Source organism: Sphaeramia orbicularis, chromosome 9 (genome assembly GCF_902148855.1).
Source record: "Sphaeramia orbicularis chromosome 9, fSphaOr1.1, whole genome shotgun sequence".
Classification (NCBI taxonomy): domain Eukaryota; kingdom Metazoa; phylum Chordata; class Actinopteri; order Kurtiformes; family Apogonidae; genus Sphaeramia; species Sphaeramia orbicularis.
This window is the reverse complement of record NC_043965.1, coordinates 48,024,795-48,051,995: the sequence shown is the minus strand read 5'-3', so window position 1 is coordinate 48,051,995 and position 27,201 is coordinate 48,024,795. Positions and strand designations below refer to the sequence as shown.

General features: G+C 39.0%; 1 protein-coding gene and 1 long non-coding RNA gene across 2 annotated transcripts; both read left to right on the top strand.

Annotated features, from left to right (window-relative positions):
- Positions 1–598: 598 nt before the first annotated feature.
- psat1 (phosphoserine aminotransferase 1) lies at positions 599–22,732 on the top strand. The gene is made up of 9 exons (XM_030142573.1): positions 599–745; positions 3,064–3,124; positions 6,729–6,798; positions 8,772–8,977; positions 15,827–15,999; positions 18,340–18,509; positions 20,171–20,299; positions 22,003–22,140; positions 22,253–22,732. The coding sequence occupies exons 1-9, from the start codon at positions 689–691 to the stop codon at positions 22,353–22,355; spliced, it is 1,107 nt and encodes a 368-aa protein (XP_029998433.1). The 5' UTR covers positions 599–688; the 3' UTR covers positions 22,356–22,732.
- Positions 22,733–24,409: 1,677 nt separating this feature from the next.
- On the top strand, positions 24,410–25,671 carry LOC115425212 (uncharacterized). Its single transcript, XR_003936205.1, has 2 exons — positions 24,410–24,864; positions 25,285–25,671. It is a non-coding gene; the product is annotated as an uncharacterized LOC115425212 (long non-coding RNA).
- Positions 25,672–27,201: the final 1,530 nt, after the last annotated feature.

The window sequence follows — 27,201 nt, the reverse complement described above, 5'->3', positions numbered from 1 at the left end:
TTTTCTTTTTTTTTTGTTGTTGTTTCTAAATGTCTCTCTCTCTTTTTTTAAATTTTATTTTGTTTGTTTCTAAGTGTCTCTCTCTCTCTTCTTTTTTTTGTTTGTTTGTTTCTAAGTGTCTCTCGCTCCCTGTCAAACCGGTCTGTGAACATCACCTTCTTCAGGAACGTGCGTAAGTGAGCGCGCCCGTACGCGTTGTCTCGTGGCGTGACAGCGGCGCCAATCAGATTACGTCAAAAACACACTAACCAATGAGAGGCGACATCCGGAGACACATGTGACAACAGCCAATAGGATGGCAGGATGAGTACTGTGGAACCTGTGCTGCTTTTCTGGTGTCGGAAATATAAACACTGTGTTTATATGTTGTTTACATTTCACAGGGTTAGCAATAGCCATAAAAATAAATCCACTTATGCACTTTTAATTCTTTTTTAATGTCATATATTCACATTTAGTATTCTTTAATAGTTACAAACACAGTCTAGGGCTTGTACTCACTTTTTCCTGTTCTATTTTTTTGCGCAGAATCGGCAGCGGGACTTCCTAAAGAGCACCTGAACGCATCATTTAATAGCCGTCCACGCTGAGGGTGGGAGTCCACAGACACCAGACTGAAGAGGAAGACACACCATCACTCTGAGTCCAACTGAAGCCAACATCACTTGGTTCCAAACAGTTTTAGATTATGGAGCAGAGACAAACCATTAATTTCGGCGCGGGGCCTGCGAAACTGCCGCAGTCGGTGAGTTTGGATCATCATGGTGCTTTTACGATGCTTTAGAGAAAACCTACGCAAGACGAGCCTACAAACGCATCACTGGGATGTTAAATTGCTCTTTTATCCACAGCTGTTATTTGTGGATAGAATATTCTGCAGATGTGTGTTCAGTAGGATCACTTTCAGGATTTTCCAGAGGCTTTGTGATTTTCTGCTTTTTATTTATTTATTTATTTATTTATTTATAATCTTAGAAAACAGAAGTGTATATTTTTCTGATTCCTTATGAAAATGTCTGATTTCTCTCTTGTAACGACTGAGAGCTGTGCAGATCCGGTGGAAAACAGTGTCTGTGTTGATGCTGTTTTCGGCTCGGCTTCTGTCAGCAGCTTCCAATGGCTGAAAACACTGTGTTGAGTTGCATCAGCCTCATTCATTCATGTGGAAACCTGCGCCTTTGTGCACAGAAGCAGCACCACATGCAGCCTGCAGGGGGCGCACAACACCACGTCTGCCTTCAATTAAATCAGGGGTGTCAAACTTATTTTAGTTCAGGGGCCACATTCAGCCCAATATGTTCTCGAGTGGGCCAGAACAGTAAAATAAGAACAATGAAAAAAGTAAAATCACACTATGGTAATGTTTACATCTACAATATTTCCTTAAAAATCTGAATAACATGAACAACTTGAAATGTCTTGAGAAAAACAAGTGCAATTTGAACATTATTCCGGCTCGGTTTATCAATTTATAATTTACACATGTGCATTACAACTTACATGACAATTACAAACACACAAAACATGTAGTAACAGGCAGAATATTGGTAAAATTGCATTTACTTCATGTAAGACATTTCAGGATGTTCATATTCATGCTACTCACGTTTTGTAAAAGGATAGTTTGTAAATATAAACATTTTCATGTAATTTTACTTTTTTAAGATAAAATCTGCAGTTGTCATTATTTATAGGTTATTATGACAATATTTTACTGCTCTGACCCAATTATCATCTTATTAGTCTGTATGTGGAACCTGAATTAAAATGGTTTTTACACCATTGATTGATAATTTCTTCAGTGTAATTTTTGCATTTCACAAATTCATCCTACGGGCCAGATTGGACCCTTTGGCGGGCCGGATTTGGCCCCCGGGCCGCATGTTTGACACCTGTGCACTAACTCATAGCTCTCACTACAGTCTGTCTATTTTCATCTGGTCTATTTAAATCAGGAGGCTCAAACTCATTTTCCTTCAGGGGCCACATTCAGCCCAATTTGATCTCCAGTGGGCCGCACCAGTAAAATAATAGCATAATAACCTATAAATATTGAAAACTCCAAATATTTGTCTTTGTTTTAGTGCAAAGAAACTCAAATAAATTATGAAAATACTTACTTTTATAAACTATCCAAACAAAAAAAATGTGAATAACCTGAAAAAACTGAAATTTCTCATGAAAAATAAGTGCAATTTTAACAATATTATGCCTCAACTTATCATTTCTACATGTGCATTATGGAACAGATCTACAAAGACACTGAACACTTAGCAACAGGCAGAAAATTGTTAAAATTGTGCTTAATTTTCTTTAGACATTTCAGGTTGTTCATATTTGTTCAGGTTATTCACATTTTATTGTTACAGGATAGTTTGTAAATGTAAATATTTTCATAATTTAATGTTATTTTTTGCACTAAAACCAATCAAAACTTTGAAGTTGTCATTATTCGTAGGCATAATAATATTAGGTAACATTTTTTTCACATCAAACTGAAAAGAAAAAATGTGGTCCTTATTTTTTGTAAATTATTATGGTATTATTGGTCTGTATGTGGAACCTGAACTAAAATGAGTTCAACAGCTTTGACTGTGGAATTTTTGTACTTTGCAAATTCATCCTATGGGCCAGATTGGAACCTTTGGCTGGCTGCTTTTGGCCCCCAGGCCGCATGTTTGACACCCCTGATCTAAATGGTCCTAAAAACAGTAAAATCACCCATCTTACTACTTTTTAATTTAAGTATTAAGTTCTGAAGATGTAAAATTATAGACTGCAGAACGCACACACTACTGGAAATGCTCTGCATCATATTTATGTATGTATTAAAGGTACTGGAGAAAATGTGTGACTTTAATGATTATTTCTTGCATTGCTTTTACACTAAACGACCTCATGTTGCAACAGACAGATGTGTTTTTGTCCTTGTCAAACTGTCCTTAAGGTCACAGACTTGACACACACTTCATATTTTGCTGATTTACCTCTTAACAAGTCTTGTATTGTATCATCTTCTTATTCACTTTTGGAATAGCGTACATGTAATGCAATCTGTTCCAGGTGCTGCTCCAAGCACAAAAGGAGCTCCTCAGCTACAGCACCACTGGCATCAGTGTTCTGGGTAAGTGAAACTAAAGCACAGGAGACACACAAGTGGCATTATTTCTGTGAGGTTGCACAGCAGAGATTATCTTTTAAACCTCATTAAATAACTGTAACCAAAGATATAACACACCACATTTAAAACTGTCTTAAAATGAAGAGATTACTGTTAAATCTCTCTTTAAACCTCAGTTTAATTTTGTTCTAAATACTATGACACTGACAGTGAAATCCCATTAATATGTGCACCAACGTAAGCTGTAAAATTATACATGATGTAGTTAACCTTTTAATGTGACCTTTTTGCTCAAACACCATTAAGTTTTTACATTCTATGAGATACCCATAGCACTCAATTAATTCAGCAGCCAGGACGTTTTCTCTGAGGAGGTTAGCCAGCTAAACTTTTTGGTGGCTAATAAACAATGCAACCTTTAGTTACTCACAGGGATGCAAATATATTAGTGCTGGGCAGCGATTAAAATTTTTAATCGCAATTAATCGTGTGGATTTCTGCGATTAATCGCAATTAATCACATAGTTATGGGGGTGGGGGGGTGCCGGCATCAACAGCGTGTTTTGCCTTTCAGTGATATTTCAGACTTGAAGTACTCTGGTGATAAAAATAATTCCACGTCAGTGCTTCCAAACAACTGTGTCCTTCTCAACCCCACCATGGACATTTAAAATGACAATGTCCATGGAACAGACTGCTACTTTCCTCCATGTTTATGCCCCCACCAGTTTATTTCTGCTTGTGAGTGATTGACAGGAGTCTTAAACCCACTAATAAGTACTAATACTAATAACCCCAATAATATGTGATGTTCAGTTGTTCAAAGCAAGCAAAAGGGGCCCTGAAGTGGTCAGAATAAGTTGCACTAACGTATGTTTTGTCCTTTCAGTGTTACCGTAGTCAGTTCAGACATAAGAAGGAACTAACAGACACATTTCTGTCACTCTGTTTGTATGGCCTGTGAGTATTTTATGTTCAGTTGTTGTAAGAATGAATAGTATAAAATATATATAGGCTGGCATATTATACCTAAACACAACCAATGAATTTACATAAACTTAACATGAGCCTGCATGAAGAATTAGTAACCCATCTCCGACTGCTAGCATAAACAAATTGGCTTAAACATGTTAATAACACATTGTAAAAAACACATCCAAAATAACGTCATAAACATGTTTCTAACGGCACATTTGCATGTGAAATTATTTAGCAAACAATAGAATGATTGATACATACAGGCGTTGCTTCTGCAGGAGTTACACAAAGTTTGATTCAGCATTACTCGGAAAGTTTGCTTTCTCCTCTCAGCTCTGTGCATAGTTCACACAGAGCACCGGCATGTGGAGCACCAAAATAAAAGAATGAGTTTCAAAATAAGAGTCCGTATGTATAAATGAACTAAGACTTGCTTGAAAGGTAGAACGGCATTAACAGGAGATTAAAAAAATTGTCGCCGTTATTTAGTGAATGAGTTAACGCGGTAATAACGTGTTAACTTGCCCAGCCCTAAAATATACATTTTTTATTAATTACATTTCTTAAAAACAATGACCTGGGCAAATGAACACCTACACAGACATTTTCTTAAACACTTTATAGTCAGTATTAACTTAAAATACACTGTTGAGGAAGAGCCATTCTGTGGTTGATTGAGCAAAATAGTCAGGTTCCTTAAAGAGAATTTGTAGGTTCGTCTTTTGTGATTGAATTGCTTCTGTATCAGCTAGAAGTGACCATATTTGAACATAAGAAGAACTATGGGAGCCCAAGGGGTCAGAAGTGCACTAGAATACAGACTCAGTAAAACAAAAAAACTACATGGGGGGCAGCCATGGCCTAGATGGCTGGAGAGTCGGCTTGTGACTGATGGTCACTGGTTCAATTCTCTGGACTGGCAAAAGGTTGTTGGCTCATGTGCCCTTGAGCAAGGCACTTAACCTCCCTTTGCTCCCCAGGCGCCTGATATGGCGAGCTTCTAGTATGCAGTGGGTGATGCATGATCATTTCTTGGTGCTTTTTGAAAAAAGTTGCTCTGGTTGTCTGAAAAGTTGCTAAATCTAGCAACAAAAGTGCTAAGTTTGCATCAATGATTTGTTAGGAAAAATGTGTTTTATAAAGCGAATGGAAACTTAGAAAGTCCAACTCTGCAGTCGAGTGAGTTGTCCAACGGAGCCTGACATGGTAGAAATTAAAATTTTGTGTTTGCTATGAAATCCTATTTTTAAATTCAAGTTTTTGAAGAGACAATAAAGTAAAACAGATTAGACCAGAATGAGTCCTGGAATAAAAGGAATTAAATGTAAGTCTATGGGAGCTTGGATTTTTGAAGCGAACCCCAGTGGCATTACAACTGTTTAGGTGTTTGTGCACTGACTTCATTGTGGAGCTGAGATCCTTTTTTCCCAACAAGCTTTAAGTCAGGCAGCCTCTCTGTTTTCTTTTGCTCCATTTGATCCATTGAAACAGTCTGTGTGGTACTGCCAGGAACTCTACTGTTTTGTTTCCTTTGACTGTTCCGTGCCGTCGTCTTAAGGAATATGGGTGCTTCTATGAAAGTGGTCCTAAAAACAGGACATGAGGGCATAAAATTCAAACCAGATGTAGACTAATGTTATGAAGCAAGTTTGGAAGCACTTTGGGTCTATTTTAAAAATAAATACTTACTGAGATAAAAGAGAAACTGTTTTTTCAGATAAAACACATTTTTATATTATATTTAATACAAAAATCCACATGTAACACAGTCAAAAGGACACGAAAATTACGTGCTACTGTTTTTTTGAATATCTCTTAATTCTCTCACAGGTACATTTTGGGAATTGAACTAATTATGCAAGGCAGAGTGTTTCACAAAAATGACCGCTGTTGCAAAATCATTTGCGATTTATATGTGTTTAACTGGGCAGGTTCTGTATGTAACGCAAGTGGACACAATGAATTACATACAAAACCTGGAATGAGACTGAGATTCATGAAAAGCCCAAATGTCTGGATTAGAAAAAACACTAGGATCATCAATTTTAACACAGTGTCTTTATTTATAGCAGTGTAAAAAACCATTTACAGCCATGTTTTCCAGATCAAATGCACTGACACCTAGGTAGCTTTTCATGTCTCAATTTTGGTCCTATTTTTGGCCCCAATATTTTATTAAAAATTCATTAATTTTGTGATGGCTCAGAGCAAGAGTACATTTTTTTGCATTTATCTGAGGTCATCATTAGGTACATCCTGGGAAGAAATATGTCTAAATTTTTCTTTTATTATTGGGTCTAAAAAGCTGGCAAAGTGCCAGGTACCAAAATGTACCCAGTTTCATAAAAGCACCCATTTTGAACAGTGTTTGGCTCCTGTTTTATACTTACTGGTTTCTGCAAATCAAAAAAATTGTCTTTACTTAAAAAAACACTTAATAGTCACTTTAGAACTTCAGTCTTTGCTGTTGAGGTGTTTTCCTACATTTCATGTTTTTAATCCACTGTGTCTACTGCCATGTAAGAGTTACTGATACCTTACCTGTACAGGAGCACTTGGATCAGCAGCTCATCAGGCACATCAGGCCATTGTTTGATGAAACATTTAATCACTGCGTTTGTTTCACCAGAGATGAGTCACCGATCATCAGACTTCAACAAGATCCTGAACAAGACGGAGAGTCTGATGCGAGAGCTGCTGTAAGTGTTTACGCACTCATTCATTTCCTTTTCTAATCCTCTGCAGGTCTGAAGACATACACACGGACGTACACATACACACAGACAGACTTTATTTGTCATTCCAGATTTTAAATCAAAAATGAAATTTCGATGCAGTTGACTCAGGAGGCAGCAGCAATAAATAAAACAGGCTTTATACAGGGTAGAGCCCGACCGATTAATCAACATCGGCCAATTTGTAGCCAATGTTTAAACTTTTTTGCTGCACAGAGATTCTGTCGCTCGCTGCTCCTGTGTATCTGTGCTGCCCGGAGAGTTAGAGGAATAGTAAAGTGTGTCAGTTTCACTTTCACCTCCTCTCTGACAATCACCCCCCCCCCCCCCCCCCAATCACGGCCAATAGTTCGTCCGTGTCACTATCAGCCATAACCATCACAACACAACTTGAAATCCATGTGACGTGGACGTGAACCGACGCGATGTGTCTGCATATAACCATATCCAGAGCCGTTGAATACTCTACAACTCTGACTGCATCATATTATATAGATACGTTCTAATCCTTCACGATCTAATATCATCATATCACACACCCCTATTTGCTTGTCAGTGATATTTTTTAGGCAAAAAATGAGAATAATTTTCCAGAAAAAAGGCTTTTTTTATTTTCTAGTAAATCCTTTTTTAAAGTGAGCATGTAATTAAGTGAGTTTAGATTAATGAACTTGATTACTTAAAAAAAATACTTAGTAAAATTATTTTGCAGATATGAAGAGTTATTTGCAGAGTTTCTTATGTTTGATTTCATTCAGTGAGTTTTCCACACCACATTATTTCACAATAAAAGCCCTGTTAAGAAAACAAGGGGGCTTTTAATTTGAAACATGTACAGGAAGTGTTATTTGTATCAGTAGCAGCATAAAGAGTAGATCTTTGTGTGCTATTTTTGGTGAATTTACCCACTTTGTCATAGATTATTTTTGTCATAGAAGTACCAGTACCAGAAAAGTCACTACTTTATGTTTTATTTAGGCAAAATCTCAAAGGATGGTTTAGGAAATGTGATTTTTGAAGCATTTTATTCACATAATTGGTGAAATAAAAGACTTGTAGATGGACCCCTTCTTTCTTTCTTTCTTTCTTTCTTTCTTTCTTTCTTTCTTTCTTTCTTTCTTTCTTTCTTTCTTTCTTTCTTTCTTTCTGTCTGTCTGTCTGTCTGTCTGTCTGTCTGTCTGTCTGTCTGTCTGTCTGTCTGTCTGTCTGTCTGTCTGTCTGTCTGTCTGTCTGTCTGTCTGTCTTTCTTTCTTTTATTCATTCATTCCTTCCTTCATCCCAAACTGGGACATTGGACTACAGCATGACAAGCAGTAATAATCTAATTCAAGAATAACAAGTGGTTCCAGGCGCAACACACCCCACTTCTCGCACGTATTGTAGCTTATTTTGGCATCGCTCCAGCTGATGTCATCATGTCTTTGTGTATGCTGAAGTCAGCATAGACGACATAGGTAAATTTTGCCTATTAAAGTAAATGGGGAAACAAAAGATTCCTAAAAAATTTGAACTTTGACCTACTTTTCCTAAAATGTAATTACATCTATTTTCGGGTACAATCTATAACCCAGTTTGGTATGAATTCAACCAGTAGTTTTACTGCTAAAGTGTTCACAAACAAACAAAGAAACAAATCGAACCAAAAACAGCACCCCTTGCCTCCCCTTTGGGGGGTGTGGTAACAAATCCAACACAAGACCAAACACATTACACATAAGAAAAACTCACCGTGTCTGAATTCTTTTGGACTAGTTGAACCAAATGTGCAGGTTTGTGTTTCATCAATAAAAAACATCAGTGAGACTTTCCTCTGTGTTCTTTTAAACATCTTCTTTCTGTGATACAAACTTTCTGCTCCTTTTCCATTAGTCTGTTTCCTCTGTCTGTGATGAACTCTGGGGTGGTGACTGTAAACAGTATCTGATCTGTGTCCACAGAAATATCCCAGACAACTATAAGGTGATGTTCCTGCAGGGGGGCGGGTCTGGACAGTTCAGCGCTGTTCCTTTGAATCTGATTGGCCTGAAGGAGGACAGGTGTGCCGATTACCTGGTGACTGGTACATGGTCGGCCAAAGCTGCCAAAGAGGCGGAGAAGTACGGCAAGGTCAACATCGTCCATCCCAAGTTGGATAGTTACACAAGTAAGTCGGTGTGTGTTTGTTTATAGGGAAAAAATTAGAGCTGAAATGATTAATTGACTGGAATCATTTAAAATATGTACTCTTTGTTTCGTTGGTTCCACTGTTGTTTCACACAGATGCTTAAGATGCAGATTTTGTGGTCGGGTACTGTCCATGCATCCCATCCTGCATTATGGTTCAACTTCAACCGATCCGATTGTCTGGTCCTACCTGGACTAATTCAAATCAAGCCATATTTTATTTATAATAATTATATCATTAGAATTATAATTTACCACGTCCATCCATCCATTTTCTTCTGCCTCTCTGGGGCCAAGTTGCAGAGGCAGCAGTCTAAGCAGGGATGCCCAGACTTCCCTCTCCCCAGACACCTCCTCTAGCTCCTCTGGGGGGATCCCGTGGCATTCCCAGGCCAGCCAAGAGGCGTAGTCTCTCCAGCTTGTCCTAGGTCTTCCCCGAGGCCTCCTCCCAGTGGGACATGCCTGGAACACCTCCCCAGGGAGGCGTCCAGGAGGCATCCGAAACAGATGCCTGAGCCACCTCAGCTGGACCCTGTAGATGTGCAGGAACATGTATAATTATATAATTTGGTGATACCAAATTATAACCAAAGTTATCTGATGACACTTTACATTTAGAACTGGTCTAAACCAGTAAATCTACTGGTCTCCAAGTTCAGTCTGCCAGTGCAGATTTTATACCTCCAGTTGTGTCTTGTTTGACCTTTTGTGTTGATGAATCTTCATGTGGGTTGTATGAGTTGGTGATTGTCATTCGTGCTGCATTAGCGCGGTCCCTCTGTAAAGTCTGGCCTCGTATCCAAGTGTTATATAATGAACAAAGGGGTCCAGTAGCAGTGAAAGGCTCTGGAATGCAGCCTGCTGTTCCACATGGTTGGACCCCAGAGGGGCTGTCAGTAGAACTTATACATCCAAGTATGTCTGCAGGCTGGGGAAGGTGTTCTGAGATGGAATTAGAAATATTCAATTCATTTAAATACACTTTGGTATTGTTCCCACTTAGGTATTAAAATACTTCGTCCTTCTTTGTTCTCAAAAAAACAAAAATCTGACTACACATCTATGTCCACATGAAAACACAAAACACAACTTGTGTTTTTTACCAAAGTGACACAATCCTTAGTCAGTCAGAAGCCAGTTCACATTATGCACATACGCTGTGGTCCTCAATAATATGGACCAGTAACTGCATTTATGTGGAAATATGTGAAAAGTCCATCCCACTGTTTGAACCATGTCTGCATTAAAGTGCCTCATGTTGTAGTTTTCTTAAAGGTCTAAATCCAGTGAAATATAACTGAAAAAATAGACAAAAAGACGCCACAATGCACAGAAACAGACAAAGGCTCCTCAAATCTATGTTACCAGACAAAATGACTCGATCGACTCAGATGTTTGAGTTGGATCTTGTTGGAGTCAGAAAAGAGGAACTGAAGGATTCAATGGTAAAGGTTTCTATTATTTGTACTAACAGTTGCAGTAGTAGTATATCCACTGTTAGTACTTGTATTTGGATTAGTAGCATTAACAGTTATGGGTATTTATTTAAGTAGTTAACAGCAGTTTTAGTTTTTACCCCTGCGCCAACTTCAGGTCGAAGGGGTATTGTAATCGTTTGGTCGTCTGTCTGTCCGTCTGTCTGTCTGTCTGTCTGTCTGTCTGTGTATTCTACAACATAATCACATTATCTGAAGAATGCGTTGACATATCTGCACCACATTTATACTGTGGATGCATGTTGGCATGGAGCAGAAGACTGTTGAACATCGGTGACCTTGGCCTACTTTTTCAAGGTCAAATGGCCTTGTGCAGTTACAGTATCTGAGTACTTTCAAATATAAATATGTATGTTATACGTTTTACACAAAGACAATCTAATCTGAATTATAGGGCAGGAACTTTCAACAGAACCTTACACTATATTTGGCCGAGAGGGATTAAAAGTGTGCAGCAGGTTATTTTTTAACAGTGCAGTTTGCTGTGCATCCAAGTGTACCCCCCCCCCCCAGTAATCTACCTTTCTCTCGCTCACTCTCTCTGTCTGTCTCTCTCTCTCTCTCTTTCACTCTCTCTGTCTGTGTCTCTCTCTCTCTCTCTCTCTCTCTGTCTCTCTCTCTCTCTTTCACTCTCTCTCTCTCTGTCTCACTGTCTTTCTCTCTGTCTCTCCTTATCTGTCTTTCTCTCTCTGTGTCTGTCTGTCTCTGGCTGTTTCTCTCTGTCTGTCTCTCTCTCTTTCACTCTCTCTCTCTGTCCCCCTCTCTCTGTCTCTGTCTGTGTGTCTCTCTCTGTCTCTCTCTCGGTCTCTCTCTCTCTGTCTGTCTCTCTCTCTTTCACTCTCTCTGTCTTTCTCTCTGTCTCTCTCTCTCTGTCTGTGTCTCTCTCTCTTTCACTCTCTCTCTGTCTCACTGTCTTTCTCTCTCTGTCTCTTCCTATCTGTCTTTCTCTCTGTCTCTGGCTGTTTCTCTCTGTCTGTCTCTCTCTTTCACTCTCGCTCTCTCTGTCTCTCTCTCTGTCTGTCTCTCTCTTTCTCTCTCTCTGTCTCTCGCTCTCTGTCTCTCTGTCTGTCTCTCTATTTCTCTCTCTCTGTCTCTCTCTGTGTCTCTTTCTCTCTCTGTCTGTCTCTCTTTGTCTCTCTGTCTGTCTCTTTCTCTCTCTCTCTCTGTCTGTCTCTCTGTCTGTCTCTCTCTCTCTCTGTCATCGAGCTCTAGAACATTCCTGACAGTCTTCACAGTACAAAGCCTTTCCTGTTCCCTGTGTCAGCAGGTTTTTGGGTCATTTACTGTTAAATGTGATGTATCAGGAGCACCTGAGTGATGACCACTGTAAGACACAAGGATGAACTGAGCAGGTCAAAGGTCAACTGTTCTGTCCATGTCATTTCTGCCTCTAAGTGGACGTGCATGTTTCAGTGTTCAGGAGTCTGACATGTCAGTTTAGTGACAACTTCCATTCCACTAAAAACACACTTAAGTGGTTGGCAGAGGGCGACAACTGCCACTTCATGTTTAGTATTATTTTTTACTTATTATCTATATAACCATTACTTAGTTATTTATCACCATTTATTGTAATATTTTTAGCATTTTTTCCATTGAAAATCATTATATTATTATTATTATTATTATATCAAAACAGAGAAAATTGAAGGACTTTTTCAGCAAAATATATCATTAATTCGAAATAAAAAGAAGTGTCTACAATCATTGTCATTTGTCAAAATACATGAACCAGTGTTACAGAAGACAATGATGTTTCCATGTCCACTACAGAGACTATGGATATATCTGAAAAAAAAAAAAAATCTGATGCTGTTGAAATACTGAGAAACTGCATTTTACCTGAATTATTTATGTGTATTGACAAGATTAGTGGATCAAAAGTTCTTTAAGGGGGTCATATTTTGCTAAACCCACTTTTATTAGTCTTTGGTTCATTCATTTGTGTATCTGGACCCTAATAGTTCATACAGTTTGAATTTAACCTCTCCAGGTGGTGCAAAGCTATCTTTATATTAATTTTGGCAAAAATCAAGGGGATTTCTACCACCTGTTTGAATTCCTGCTTAATTTGTTATGTCTTATAACTAGTTACATCAGGACATTTGCACATATAAGGTCAAGACTTCAGACGAACATTTCTCCGAGTACAACATAATTGTTTATCAGCTGCAGCGGTTATAGCCCATACTGAAATTATGTTCAAACTTTGAGCCGATTGCCTAAAATGTTCAGTTGTTGGTTGTATTACTGAACACAAGTGGCTGAACAGGACAGAGCAGCACAGTCAACAACCTGGAGGGGGCGGGGCCTGAAGTGGCTCATTTGCCTTTAAAGGGCCAGCGCTCAAAACCACCTTTCTGGTGTCATTAGTCGGAAATAGGGTTGAAGATGGACCTGTGGAGTTGAATTAATGAAGAATTCAGACCTAAGCAGAGCATTTACAGTTTATGTAGACCAGAGGGAAAGGTTTTAAAATGCATAATTCCATTTTTTTAAAAAAGCAAAATATCACTCTTTTAACAGTCCAGTTAGGTTCATACTGTCTGCTAGAACTTATGCAGATTTCCTTTTCTTATTTGTCAGACAGATGGAAAAGAGTTAATTCTCAAGGTAAAAGAATTAACTCTTTTTCTATCTGTCTGACAAATAAGAAAAGCAAATCTGTATCACTCCTTTAACATTTGAGATCAGTTGATGCTTTTGGGTCTTTAAGGGTTAAAATAACCACAACTGGCTGTTTGCACAGAAAATGCGAGGTCTGTCTCCTTTCACATCCATAGTAATGAATAGAATAGAATGTCTTTATTGTCATTGTATAGGTACAACGAAGTTACAAAGTGCAATTGTCCTAGCTGCCATAAAAAAAAGTATAAATAATGTATATAAAAGAGTATAAAAACTAAAATATAAAAGGAAAACTCTGACGGCATAAATATCTAAAAATAGGACCAATGCCCCTCTAGCTTACCGGCCAAATTAAAAGCTTTGGGAAATGTATCCAGATGCCAGATGAAATGGAATTAGCAAACATCAGCAAACTTAAACACAAACTTAACAGTTTGTGATCATAAGCTGAGTGTTACAGCTCAAATCCCTTATAGTCATAGTTCTAGTTTTAAATGTATTAACCCTTGCATAAACTTCTATATTTTATAATGTCTATACTGTACATATCTACAAGGTTTCTGTAAGTTTGATGCACAGTTAATTTATTCTTAGAGATCGATGGTCTTTTTCTGTTCTTAAAATACAGTGAGGAGATAAAATGGGAACCAACTGAAAAAATAGGACCAATGGTCCTGTAGCTTACCGGCCAAATTAAAAGCTTTGGGAAATGTATCCAGATGCCATTTATTATCACCCAGTTATGCGTATTTATTATATTACAGAAATAGCCCAAGTTTTGGTCATATTCCAATCAGATCTGTAAAAAATTCAAATTCCAACTTGATATCATTGATACTTACTGATTTATTGGATCAGTCCACTTCCTATCTGTTATAATGGGAAAATTTTCAAAGTGGCACGAAATCCAGAATCAGATCTGGATCGAAATAATTTCAATACCTTGTGTTGACATCATCATACAGAAGCTGTATACCAAGTTTGAAATCAATCAGAACAGGAGTTTCGGAGAAAAAGACGATTGAAATTTTTCCCCATAAGAGCCCATGTTAAATTTTCCATAAGTTCCCGGATCCAGAAGAAGATCCTGATCAGCATGTGGACATTATGTTTTGGTCATCTCCCCATCAGGGCTGGACTGTAGAAATTTACACTTGATATCATTTATATTTACTGAGTTATTGCATCCATCCACTTCCTATCTCTTATAATGGGGAAATTTTTCAAAGTCGCATCAAATCCAGAATCAGATCCGGATCCAAATAATTTCACTAACTTTTGTTGACATCATCATTAAGAAGCTGTATACCAAGTTTGAAGTCAGTCAGAATTGTAGTTTTGGAGAAGAAGACAATTGAAATTTTTGTAACGGACAACAGACGATGCATGACGACAATGGCTTACAGGCGGTCAGTCGGTAAGCTAAAAAGCAGCATAAAAAAAGAGTGTTACTAGAAGTACAAAAGACACATAAAACATCATCATATACTCTGGACAACATTCAGCATTCCACACAATTAGTTAATGTCCAGCAGTATTCTGTGCAGTTATGGCCCTGGGATCAAAACTGTTTTTTAGTTTGTGCCGGCCTTTAGTGTCTGGAAACGTCTGCCAGGGGGAAAAAGTTCAAAAAGTGGAAAGCCAGGGTGGGTTGCATCTCTGATGATATTCCGTGCCCTCCTGAGACAGTGGGAACTGTAGAGGTCCTCCAGGGAAGGAAGGGGGCAGCCGGTGGTCTTCTGGGCCATAGTGATGACCCTTTGGAGCGCCTTCCTGTCTGTACAGCTCCAATGCCACACACAGGTGCAGGACATCAGGATGCTTTGTATGGCACATTGATGAAAAGACACGAGCAGTTTCTGGGAGAGATGGTTACTCCTGAGAGTCCTCAGAAAATAAAGTCTCTGCTGTGCCTTTTTAATGATGGCTCTGGTGTTGGCGCTCCAGGTCGGGTCATCCTCGAAGTGCACGGCCAGGAATCGGAAGTTGGAGACCCTCTCCACACACTCCCTGTTGGAACCATTTATATTATTTATTAATATTTTGGATAATGGTAAATCAAAATAAGGCCAATGGTCATATTGATTAATGAATTATGATTGATTTCATGTTGTTTTCAGCTGCTCATGCCCTCCTCCTGATCGGACCGTCCTCCTCCTGTGATTAGGGAGAGAGGACAGCTGGTTCAGGCCTTTTGTCTGACTGTCATGAGGAAGGAGTGAGGAGTGAGACAGTTTATCTACCACTAAATACGCTATATCTGCTCAAGGAGTTTTTTGTTTGATTATTGTGAAGTTGAAGTCAACCACGGAGAATATTTTTGGTGGTGAAAATAAATTTTGATCATTTTTTGAATATAGAAACATCTCCGCGAGTGCTTATTAAGGAATTTTGTGAGTCAGAGACCTCCTCCTCAGACTACTCTGCAATTTTTATTTTTTACCCTTTTTCTTTTTGAATGCAAGAGTAGCTGTAACACTCCCCACCAATAAACAGGAGCTGAATGTCTGTTTTTCTCCTCCTGAAGTCTAAGACCATCTCCTTCGTTTTGGTGGTGTTCAGGATCAGGTTGTTGTCCTTGCACTGCACCAACAGCCGTTCCACCTCGTCCCGGTATGCGGACTCATCCCCTCCTGAGATGAGCCCTACCACAGCATCACCTTCATATTGTGAACAGTTCTGAACGTGTCTCTGTTTTCCTGCAGAAATCCCAGAGCCCAGCAGCTGGACTCTGAACCCCTCCGCCTCCTACGTCTACTACTGCTGCAACGAGACCGTTCACGGCGTCGAATACAACTTCACCCCTGAAACAAACGGGGTGGTCCTGGTCAGCGACATGTCCTCTAATTTCCTGTCCCGACCGGTGGATGTGTCCAAGGTCAGACCTCTTTCCTAAATATTTAGGTCAGCTTTAACATCAGACTTGGCTGTCTTAAAATTTTAGGAATTTGGTTTTCGAGATGATCCGTATCTACACCAACATGTGTAGAAATACACTATAAAGTAAGAGATAGATGTACTTTATTTATTTCCAAACTGGGAAATTACAGTGTAGTGGCAAAATGACACATACAATAAAATTAGAACATAGAAGACCACAGCAAACACCAGTAAAAAAAGAAATACAACACAAGAGCAAACACTATACATAACAAATTAGAAGTATAAAAAAAATCTGGGTAGAATCTGGATGATAACTGTACACTGCCAAAATCAAAATCTTACCAAGTGTATTTTTCTCATTTCTAGTCAAAATGTCTCATCACACTTAAAATAAGACATAATCACCCAAAGAGTAACTTTTCAGTGAGATATAATAACTTATTTTTAGACAATAGATCTTGAAAATCTTATTTCAAGAAATCTTACCAGATTTTTTTTTTTGAATCAAGCAAAAAAATCTTGAAATAAGCAAAAAAAAAAAAAAAACTGCCAATGGAACAAGTGAAAATTATCTTGATAAAATTTCTTGAAATAAGATTTTCCAGATCTATTGTCTAAAAATAAGTTCTTATATCTAACTGAAAAGTTACTCTTTAGGGGATTATGTCTTATTTTAAGTGTGATGAGATATTTTTACTAGAAATGAAAAAAATACACTTGGTGAGATTTTGATTTTGCAGTGTAATGTGCTAAAATAGAACTGTAAGGTGCAAAACAAGTTGTTATATTCAGTAAAATTAAACTACCTGTTGTGAATGTTCATTGGTTTCCATTTCATAGATCCTGTATAATCCTAGCAGTTTCGTCTGTAACTTCCATTATATCTCATTGTTGAGTACTAAGTCACTGCTCCGTCAGTCAAACCTGGTCAGACACATGTTTCCTTCTTCACTGGCTGTTCCAGTACCAGTACTGACCCAGACTGGTTGTATTGTCCCATTACCTGGGCTCAGATGGACTGGTCACTGACCCCGTGCAGCAGACACCAGTCTAAGATGACACATTATCCCCCAGTGCTGGATCTCTAGGACAATGGTGGAATGGAAAGGTTTTGACTGAACAAACAACAAACACCAACACGTACTTTAACTCAGTCTGTGTCACTGACTGGCACTGGTTAACTGGTGCTGACCGCCTGGAAACAACGATGGTACGTCACTTACAGCTGAGTTACAGAATGCTGTGACTACATCAGCTGAAGAGAAAAAGGGTCCAGTCATGCACCTACAAGTGTGTGTTGCTGTGGTTTTATTGTATAGAGGAAGCACAACAGTCTCAGGGATGCACCGATACCGATACGAGTGTCGGCATCGGCTCCGATACTCAGTGTGTGTACTCGTACTCGTAAAAGTAATCCGATACAAATGCTCCAATACCACTTACGGCCGTTTGACATTCACAGTTCAGTGCAGCAGGTACGAGGAGGAGGAATAATGTGTGGGGAGTGTGAAGAGTGTGGAGATTTTTCAAAATAAATGACGGTGATAAAAGTAACGCTGACTGACAGTAACGTTATAGACACAGACAGATACAGACGCAGCGTTCTGTCCGTGCTCTGCGTACATTCCATCCGTTTACCAGGTGCTCACAGATGCGTAAACAGAATGAAAAAACCAGCGGGAGTACGGAGCAGTGCGGACCGCCGCCAACAGAAGTGAAACCCAAACTTATCGCTCATTTCTCTTTTCTCTTCCTGCTGAAGCTAAACTGTTAAACCTTACCAGTGAAAACACTGCAACATTAGTATCACATTAGTGTTACCTCTGTCGTCTCCATGTTTGTTATTACTGACTTTCTTCTTCTTCTTCTTCAAAAACTTCACTCTTCTTCGTGGTATTTGTCCAGTATGGTTAATTCAGAGTGGCGCCCCCTGGTGGATTATTTGACAAACGCTCATTCCAACACATTAAATGTCAGTAGCAGCACTTTGTTCCAGTCAGACTAATGACAACGACAATAAAGCACATTTACAAAAGGAACTAAGAACTGGAATGGGATTATTAAGCACTCGTATCGGTGCTCGGTATCGGCAAGTACTCAAATGTAAGTACTCGTACTCATACTCAGTCTGGAAAAAAGTGGTATCGGTGCATCCCTAGTCTCAGTTAAGCATTCCTTGTATTTTTAATTGCTTTGCTTTAATACAAGTTTTATGATGGAGCCGTCAGGTGAGCTCCCCCTGTTTTAAAGACCAGGAGCTGTCACTGACACATGGAGCCATAAGTTTAATCCTGAAAAGCTAATCAGTGGACATTTATCTGTTTTTCATCTGTAGTTTGGACTGATTTTTGCCGGAGCTCAAAAAAATGTGGGTTGTGCCGGAGTGACCGTGGTCATTGTGCGAGAGGACTTGTTAGGACACGCCCTCAAAGAGTGTCCCATCGTCCTGGACTACAAGGTGCAAGCTGAAATGAACTCGCTGTACAACACGCCACCATGTTTCAGGTACAAGGACGCTTCTACTGTTATTAATCACTTAACTCTGGGGTGTCAAACATACAGCCTGCGGGCCAAAACCGGCCCACCACAGGGTCCAGTCCGGCCCATAAGATGAATTTGTGAAGTTCAAAAATTACACTGAAGATATTAACGCTTTCATGCATGAATTATAAGAACCTTAGTTAAGATGTTTTTTTCCTGAGTGTTTTTATTCGTCTTTAAGCATGAAAAAACAATGCAATTGATTTTTTTTTTTTAAATGGATCTATTTTTCATGCAATTACAAAAATGTCTACTCAGCTGGACATTATGTGTTTGATTTATAAAGCAAAGAAACATGTATTTAAAACGCAATATCAGAAAGTGATATGCTGTGTGAAAATTTCATGCAGCTAATCTGATGTTTTCTTACATTTTATCATACTGTAATACTAGTTATTTCTCACTTTATGGAGATAATATATTTTTAAAAAAAAACCTTTTCGTTTAAGAAAACTGTTAATAACAATTAGCAATTGATTTACACTCAAACATGTTAGTGCAGATCAGGTTTATCTAGAACAGCAAAGTTACAGTAATGGCATGAATTGCAGTGTATGTGATGGCGCATAAGCGTCCACTGTGTTGAACTAAAACAACAAAACCCATGAATGTACAAGAGAACAACTGTAGAATAACTGTCCACTGTAGTGACCACTATGCATGAAAGGGTTAACAATCAATGATGTTAAAATCGTTTTAGTTCAGGTTCCACATTCAGACCAATATGATCTAAAGTGGATCAGACCAGTAAAATAATAACAGAATGACCCATAAATAATGACAACAAATTTTTTTTCTCTTTGTTTTAGTGTAAAAAAGTAAAATGACATGAAAATGTTTACGTTTACAAACTATCCTTTCACAAAAATGTGAATAAACTGAACAAATATGAATAACCTGAAACGTCTTAAGAGAAGTCAGTGTCATTGTACCAATATTCTGCCTGTTATTAAATGTTTTGTATATTTGTAGATCCTCTGAGAACTGTAAGATCTAATGAACATGTGTAAATGATAAACTGAAGCAGAATATTTGTCAAATTCCACTTATTTTTCTTAAGAAATAACATGTTGTTCATGGTTATTGATATTCTTTACTCTAAAACACAGAGAATAGTTTGGAGTTGTCATTATTTATAGGTTATTATGTTATTATTTATTTGGTCTAATCCACTGTAGATCAAACTGGGCTGAATGTGGAACCTGAACTAACAGTACAGGTGATATGATGTCTCTGATCTGACCTCACATCAGTTAAACCTTAACTTTGTACCAAAACTCTTCATATTTCACCCAGAGGTAACTCATGCTGCTGTACCATTACGCCCTCTGCCATAAGACATCTGTGTTGGAACTGAAGTATTACAGGTTCATACATTGTTTTGTCTGTTTTGGCTGGTTTTCTATAATTTATTGTTGCAGGGAAAAATATGAGGCATATGTCTGACAGCTTTTATACTCAGTTACATATTAAGGCCAAACAAATACAGTAAATCTGAAATACAGCTGTAAGCTCCATGATAGCTCAGGGCTACATTTTTGGTAATATTTGCTACTTGATTGATGTGCTGTGTCCATAATTCTGAACCATGGTGTCCTCTGTCTATGTTTGTGCTGCTTCATTAGTATCTACATTATGGGCCTGGTTCTGGAGTGGATCAAGAACAACGGCGGCAGTGCTGCCATGGAGGCTCTCAACAAGCAGAAGTCGTCTCTTATTTATGACATTATCAACAGCTCAAATGGTTTCTATGTGTAAGTATCAGAAAATCCCAGCAGTGGATCTATGAATATATGTCTAGGAACTTTGTAGGACAGTTTAAAGCATCATCACATTATCACTGTAATGGACAAAGTAATATGTTTCAGCCTGTTTTATTTAGATTAGATTAGTTTAGATTAGGGATGCAAAATATTGATTAATTCATAAATCACTAGTTGGTTGCCCTTATCGATCGATTAATGATTAATTGATAAGAAGCGATTTTCCCGAGAACCTGAATTTCTTTTTCAATATGGTCTATAAGAATAAAAGCTAAATATTATTTATACACTTCATGAAAAAAGCATGTCATATTCCTTAATGACTGACTTTTTGAACCATTGGATACAGTCAGTGTTTCCTGTGGAATTCATCTGTTGATGTGGCGGTGTGTAATGGGGGATGCACGCACGTGCGTTTGACCAGTGGGTGGTTGGGTGCATGCTCGTGCATTTCGTTGAAGACTCGCACGTGCACAGTACGGCCGGGGGATGCGTGCGTGTTGGTTGGTAACCGTGTGCATGCATCACTTTCCGTGCTACTTCTAATACTATGGGGGTACGGTGCAGTCCGTGCCCCTGCAGAAGTGAAAGCGAAACTTTCACTCATTTATCTTTTCCCCACCTCCCGAAGCTTTGCAAATGCTCGACATACCTGTGGCCCGGATCAGGAGCCTGGAGGATTTTTTCAACTTCTGTCTCACTGACCGTGGACTACACCAACCTCCAGGGAAAACGCTCCGATACCGACCACGCATTTGTGCACGTATTTATTCAGGGGTGTACCGCTCCCACAAAAAGACAGGTCAGCCTGTGCTTGGCTCCACCATGTCCATAAAAACATTCTAACTCATCAACGCCATGATCCGATTCAATGACCGGCTATCCCAGCCGCGGACAAACCGGCAGCCTTCGGACAGGAGTGGACAGGTGTGGACAGGTGGAAAAGGGCAATTGACCAACAATTAATAATTTAATCGAGCAAATTCTTATTGACAATTAATTGTTAGTCGATTAATTGTTTACATCCCTAGATTAGATTTGATTCAATAAAACAAATTGCAAGAATTTATATTTTGCACTGTTGGATCTTAAAAAGGTTCTAAGTAGAGTTTCAAAATGCAAAAAGAAGAAATGGGAGTGAGACAAAAACAAATTTGCAATAAGCAATTTATTAAAAATAATTAAACTGAAATAGGCTGTTCATCAGCCCATCAAAGGTTTAAGAGCACAGCCTTTGAATCCACATTTTTGCCCAGATTTTGGCTTTTAAAGTTATTTTCTGTCAGACATTCACACTGTCATGACCTCCTGATGCCAAAGGCAAAAAAGCTTTCTCTCTTTGAACATGGTCAGATTGTTGAGCTGCATAAAAAAGGCCTCTGGCAATGCATCGCTGCTGAGGTTGGACGCAGTAAAACAGTCATTTTGAATTTCTGAAAAGATCCTGAGGGTTATGGAACAAAAAGTCAAGTGGTAGACCCCAAAAAATTTCACCAGCGCTGAGCCGGAGGATCTGATTGGCTGTCTATCAAGACATAAGACGATCCTCGCTCCAACACTGTTCGCATCTGTTTTTATTTGACTGATTTCCATATTTTTTTTTTATAAATACAGACATATAGATGAACTGTTAACTCTGTGACATGTAGAGTATATAAGTGGTCTGATCATCTCTGCTGGCTCTGTTGGTCCAGGTGTCCCGTGGACACAGCGTGCCGAAGCCGCATGAACATACCGTTTCGTCTAGGAAAGAAAGAAGGGGACGAGGCCTTGGAAAAGGAGTTTCTAGATGGGGCGTCCAAACGTGGAATGATTTCACTCAAAGGACACAGGTTAGAGTTGGTTGGAATACTCGCCCCTGACTTTTGTTGGAAGTCAGTTATGTTTTTGTGTGAGGTTGTCTGTGGTGTTACTGTTTCAGCTGTGATTCGTCTCCCCCTGCAGGTCAGTGGGGGGAATCCGTGCATCCCTCTACAACGCTGTGACACTGGAGGACACTGAAGCCCTGGCCAGTTACATGACAGAGTTCCTGAAAGATCACCTTTAAAAACACCACTCATGCAGACTGTTTGCTGTAAAAAAACAACAACCCTTTGGTTTATGTTTAGTGTGAGATCCATGTTGGATCTGGAAGGTGTTCCTTTAGACACATGTTTTGTAACACCCTTTCACTGTTCCTGGAGCTTTAACCACTGCTGATGCCAGTACTGTCTGTCTTAAACCTGTGATTCCTAGATATTTTACAAACTTGTTAACTAACACGGTTTAATGTACATATAATAGGTTATTCTTGTTACTTGTATATTTACATTCCAGTAAACATAACCTGGCGATTTGTCAATTCTCTTAGATGCTCTTTGATAGTTTAAAGGTATAATTTGTAATATTTCTACTATCATGGATTAATAAAGTAACTAAATGCATCATCAGAGTGTAAAGATGCAGCTGATTTGGTGTAATGTCAAAGATGTCAAAGTTTTTCTTATGCTTTGCAGAGATATTCACTGCAATTATACTTCTCTTTTTTCTTTTGTTCAGACAAGGTATAGGTTTTTAGATGTTACCTGCTTGACAGTTTTGACTGTGACTCCAGTCTTCCTCAGAAGCATCATCCGACATGCTGCTGACGTGTCATTTATCAGCTGGTCGGCTCAACGGACCAATCAGAGCCCGTCGAGCCGACCGCGCCTCCTCCACCTTGGATGGTCTCTGGAGGAGGGACTCCCAGGTGTCTTCTGAGGAAGACTGGAGTCACAGTCGAAACTGTCAAGTAGGTAACATCTAAATAACTATAACTTGTCTGAACAAAAGAAAAAAGAAGTATAAATACATAAACAGAAGACAAAATGAACGTCATTAGCGATATTCACTGCAGTTTTCATGCTAATTCAGCTTCAGCTTTGCACCTCTAGAGGCACAGACACTCACTGTACATGTCCGGTCTGCCCTTAATGACAAGAAGCAACGTTACTGTTCAGGTTGGTGTCATAGATACATCAACATACAGTATTAGTGCTGCCGCAATTAGTCAACATACAGTAATTGACCATGAAAATTGGTCAACAATTTTTTTAGTCGATGACTGGTTTTACTGTTGACCACTTATTTGTTTTTGGCTGCGGCACCTGGGAATCATGCCGGCATTGGCACCTGCACTACCTCAGAGAGAGAGAGAGAGTCCCCTGTCTTATAAGCATCTGATAACCCCCCCTCCCAGGTCTGCGGATCTGTGTGCACCTGTTCATCCCTTTCCATTGTATTAAAAATAAATTGGACACAAAATAACAAACACTTCAATTTTTAAAAAATTATTTAGATTTGTCGACTCATTGAAAAATTAGTCGAAAAATATTAATCATCAGAAAATTAGTCATTAGTGGCAGCACTATACAGTATAAGTGTAGTATGAGCTAATACTGCTAGCTTACCAATGCACGAACCACAGTTATAGTTAGCATCTTCTTTTAAAATGCTACATCAGAGGTGGCCAACCCTGGTCCTGGAGAACCACTGTCCTGTATGTTTTAGATGTTTCCCTCTTCAACACACCTGACGGTCCTTATTAGACTTCTGCAGAGCTTGATGATAGACTCATCATTTGAATCAGGTGTGCTGGAAGAGGGATCCATCTAAAACATGCAGGATAGTGGCTCTCCAGGACCAGGACTGGACACCCCTGTGCTACATCTTGAAACAAACTATTGACCTTCAGAATGTAATGTAACATTCATCTCATTCCAACTGGTGCTGATGCACAGAACTTCCACTGACAGTTAGTGAACACTATATATTGTTTGATGGTCAGAGACTGAACAGAAGCAGAGTTATATGTGTGACATTTTGGGCTGAAAATGCATCTCAGAAAAGACCACAGTTTAGAGCAGGGGTGTCCACTCCTGGTCCCCGAGGGCTACTATCCTGCATGTTTTAGATGTTTCCCTCTTCCAGCACACCTGACGGTCCTTATCAGGCTTCTGCAGAGCTTGATGATAGGCTTATCATTTGAATCAGGTGTGCTGGAAGAGGGAAACATCTGAAACATGCAGGATACCGGCCCTCGCGGACCATGATTAGACACCCCTGGTTTAGAGTTTAGTTAATGAATGATAGTTTGGTCTTTTTACATTCATGTCTTTGTCTCTTCTGTATCCTTTCCTCCAGTTAAACACTGTATACTCATAGTTACACCCAAGTGTAACATCTGTGTGTATGAACACAACTACACCTGCACCATGTCAGACAAAAAAAGTACAACAAAGTTTAACCCTTTGGTGTCTGTACTAAAACTCTGGCTTTGCTGCAGCTGTTTTCTTGCTGATTAACATTTATTTGTCTCTCCAAACCCCCAGATTCCTTTGACAAATCCAGTAATCCTACAGAACTCAGTAACTGCCAGTTCACAGCATCAACAGTCGAGTTTGGAGTTAATTTGATTAGAAACTAACATTAAAATGCACAATAACCGTTTTTTTAAAGCAGCTAGGTGGTTTTGATGAAAGTTTCAGGGCTTCAGCTCTTCAGCCAGTGGAAGTAGAAGTGGTAGAAATATTCTCTACGTCAGAAGTGACCCACTCTGGTCTTAGAGAGCCACTATCCTGCATGTTTTAGATGTTTCCCTCTTCCAACACACCTGACGATCCTTATCAGGCTTCTGCAGAGCCTAATGATAGGCTTATCATTTGAATCAGGTGTGTTGGAAGAGGGATCCATCTAAAACATGCAGGATAGTAGATTTCAAGGATCAGGGTAGGTCAGGGGTCGGCAACCCTGGTCCTACAGAGCCACTATCCTGCATGTTTTAGATGTTTCCTTCTTCCAACACACCTGATGGTCATTACCGGACTTCTGCAGAGCGTGATGATAGGCTTATCGTTTGAATCAGGTGTGTTGGAAGCGGGATACATCTAAAACATGCAGGATAGTGGCTCTGTAGGACCAGGGTTGCTGACCCCTGGGGTAGGTGATCCCTGCTCTAGAGTTTCTACAGATGAACAGTGAAGACAAACGCCTAAGACTGCTGGTGAAATGCTGCCCTCTGGTGGAATGAGTGAATCTTAAACTACTGCTGTTACTTTGGGCTGATCCATTTTTCGGGTTGCCACAGTCCCTTCATGTCCTCCTTCACCACATCCATAAACCTCCTCTTTGCCTCCTGTCGATAGAGAACATCTTCATCATCCTTCATATTTACTATCCCTCCTCTGCACATGTCCAGCCATCTCACTCAACCTCTCACTTTGACCCCAACACCGACGCCAAATTAGCTTTGTGTTGTTACATAGATTGACCAATTGAATAGATCTTTATTATCACAGTCACAGGAATAATGAAAATTCATTTAGCAGCAAAAACAATTAGTGCAAGAAAGGACTATATAGAAAATGTCACAGAATACTGAAAAATGTCAGCAATGTACAAAAGCTACAAGATAAAATATTAAATGTACATATATGACTGAAGTAGCCACTACAAAAACTACTGAAATATACAAAAGCTAACTCTATACGACAGCTGAGCAGTGACTTTTTTTTCTAAAGCTCCTTGAAACAATTTTATCTACTTTTCAAATCTGTTAATCTTTTCTCATTTTTGTAAAGTGACTCAAACCCTCAAACTCACCCATGTTCCTGTAAATGACACCAGATGATTTCCTGTGTCCCAGTCATATAAACCCAGGGTCTGTCTGTAGATGGAAAAGTCAGTGTTTCACACTTAGACACTTTGTTGGTATATTTAGGGATTTTTCAGACCCCTCTAGAGACTCTTTATCCAAAAAGACACCAGTGACAAATCCATCCCCTTTTTCTGGTGTTATTGGAGACTTTTGGAGACTCTGACGTGAAAACACGCATGGTTGTTTGTCTGAAACAAATCACTGAATATAAATCAGTCCCATTGACACTGACAGTTTTCTCTATTGTCTCTTTTTGGTCCATTTCCATTGTTCATGTCGACTGAAAATTACAAATGTTCTGGTTGTAAATGTTCCTGTTTTAAAGTGACTTGTCATCTCCTAAGTGGACCGTAAGGTTAAACATAATGTGGACTCACTTGAAAACCCTTGGCGTTCAGTCCACGCCAAAGTTTTTGCACATACAGACAGACGGATGGACGGACTGATGACCTGTGGCAGGGGCAGAGGGTAGAAACCAAACCAAACTGAAGGGGAAAAAAATAAGAGAAAAACTCAACCAATAAATCAATAACTAACCTCAGTAACTGGCCCAGAGTGTCTCTTTTGGGTCACTTTAGTCCAGTGGTTCCCAACCTTTTCTGGCTCATGACCCCATTTTAACCCATAAAGACCCAGTGTGACTTTTGTGTCAGTTCCCAAATTACTTTTCTCTCTATTTAACCTTTCCTAAATGATTTATCACCATTTTATTATAATATTATCCTCTGCATTTTGCATTTTTTTCTGTGAAAATCACTATTTTTTTATTTTCTTATTTTTAATTCACTGATCATGTAGATGTTCATCAAAGCTCAGATTAAAGTTGAAGGTTGTTTTTTAAAAAACTGAGAAAACTGAAGAAAAAGTGACTTTTTCGGAAAAAATCTACCATCAACTGAACATAAACCAAGTGTCTCCATCCACTGTCAATGATCCAGCTCCATAGGTTTTACTGGTGAATCAATGTTGTAGAAGATGACAGTGTTTCCACGTTCACTATGGAGCTTCTGAACATCCAAATGGATCATATCTGATGACCATGAAAAGATGACAAACTGTATTTTACACCAATTATTTACATGTATTGATAAGATTAATGGATGAACAGTTATTAAACAGTTTAGATCAGTAGATAATTTGGTCTCCGGTGGATGTTTGGGTTTTTATGGGTTAACATCACAAATTTCTGGTGACTCCAGACATTCAAAACAGAGACATT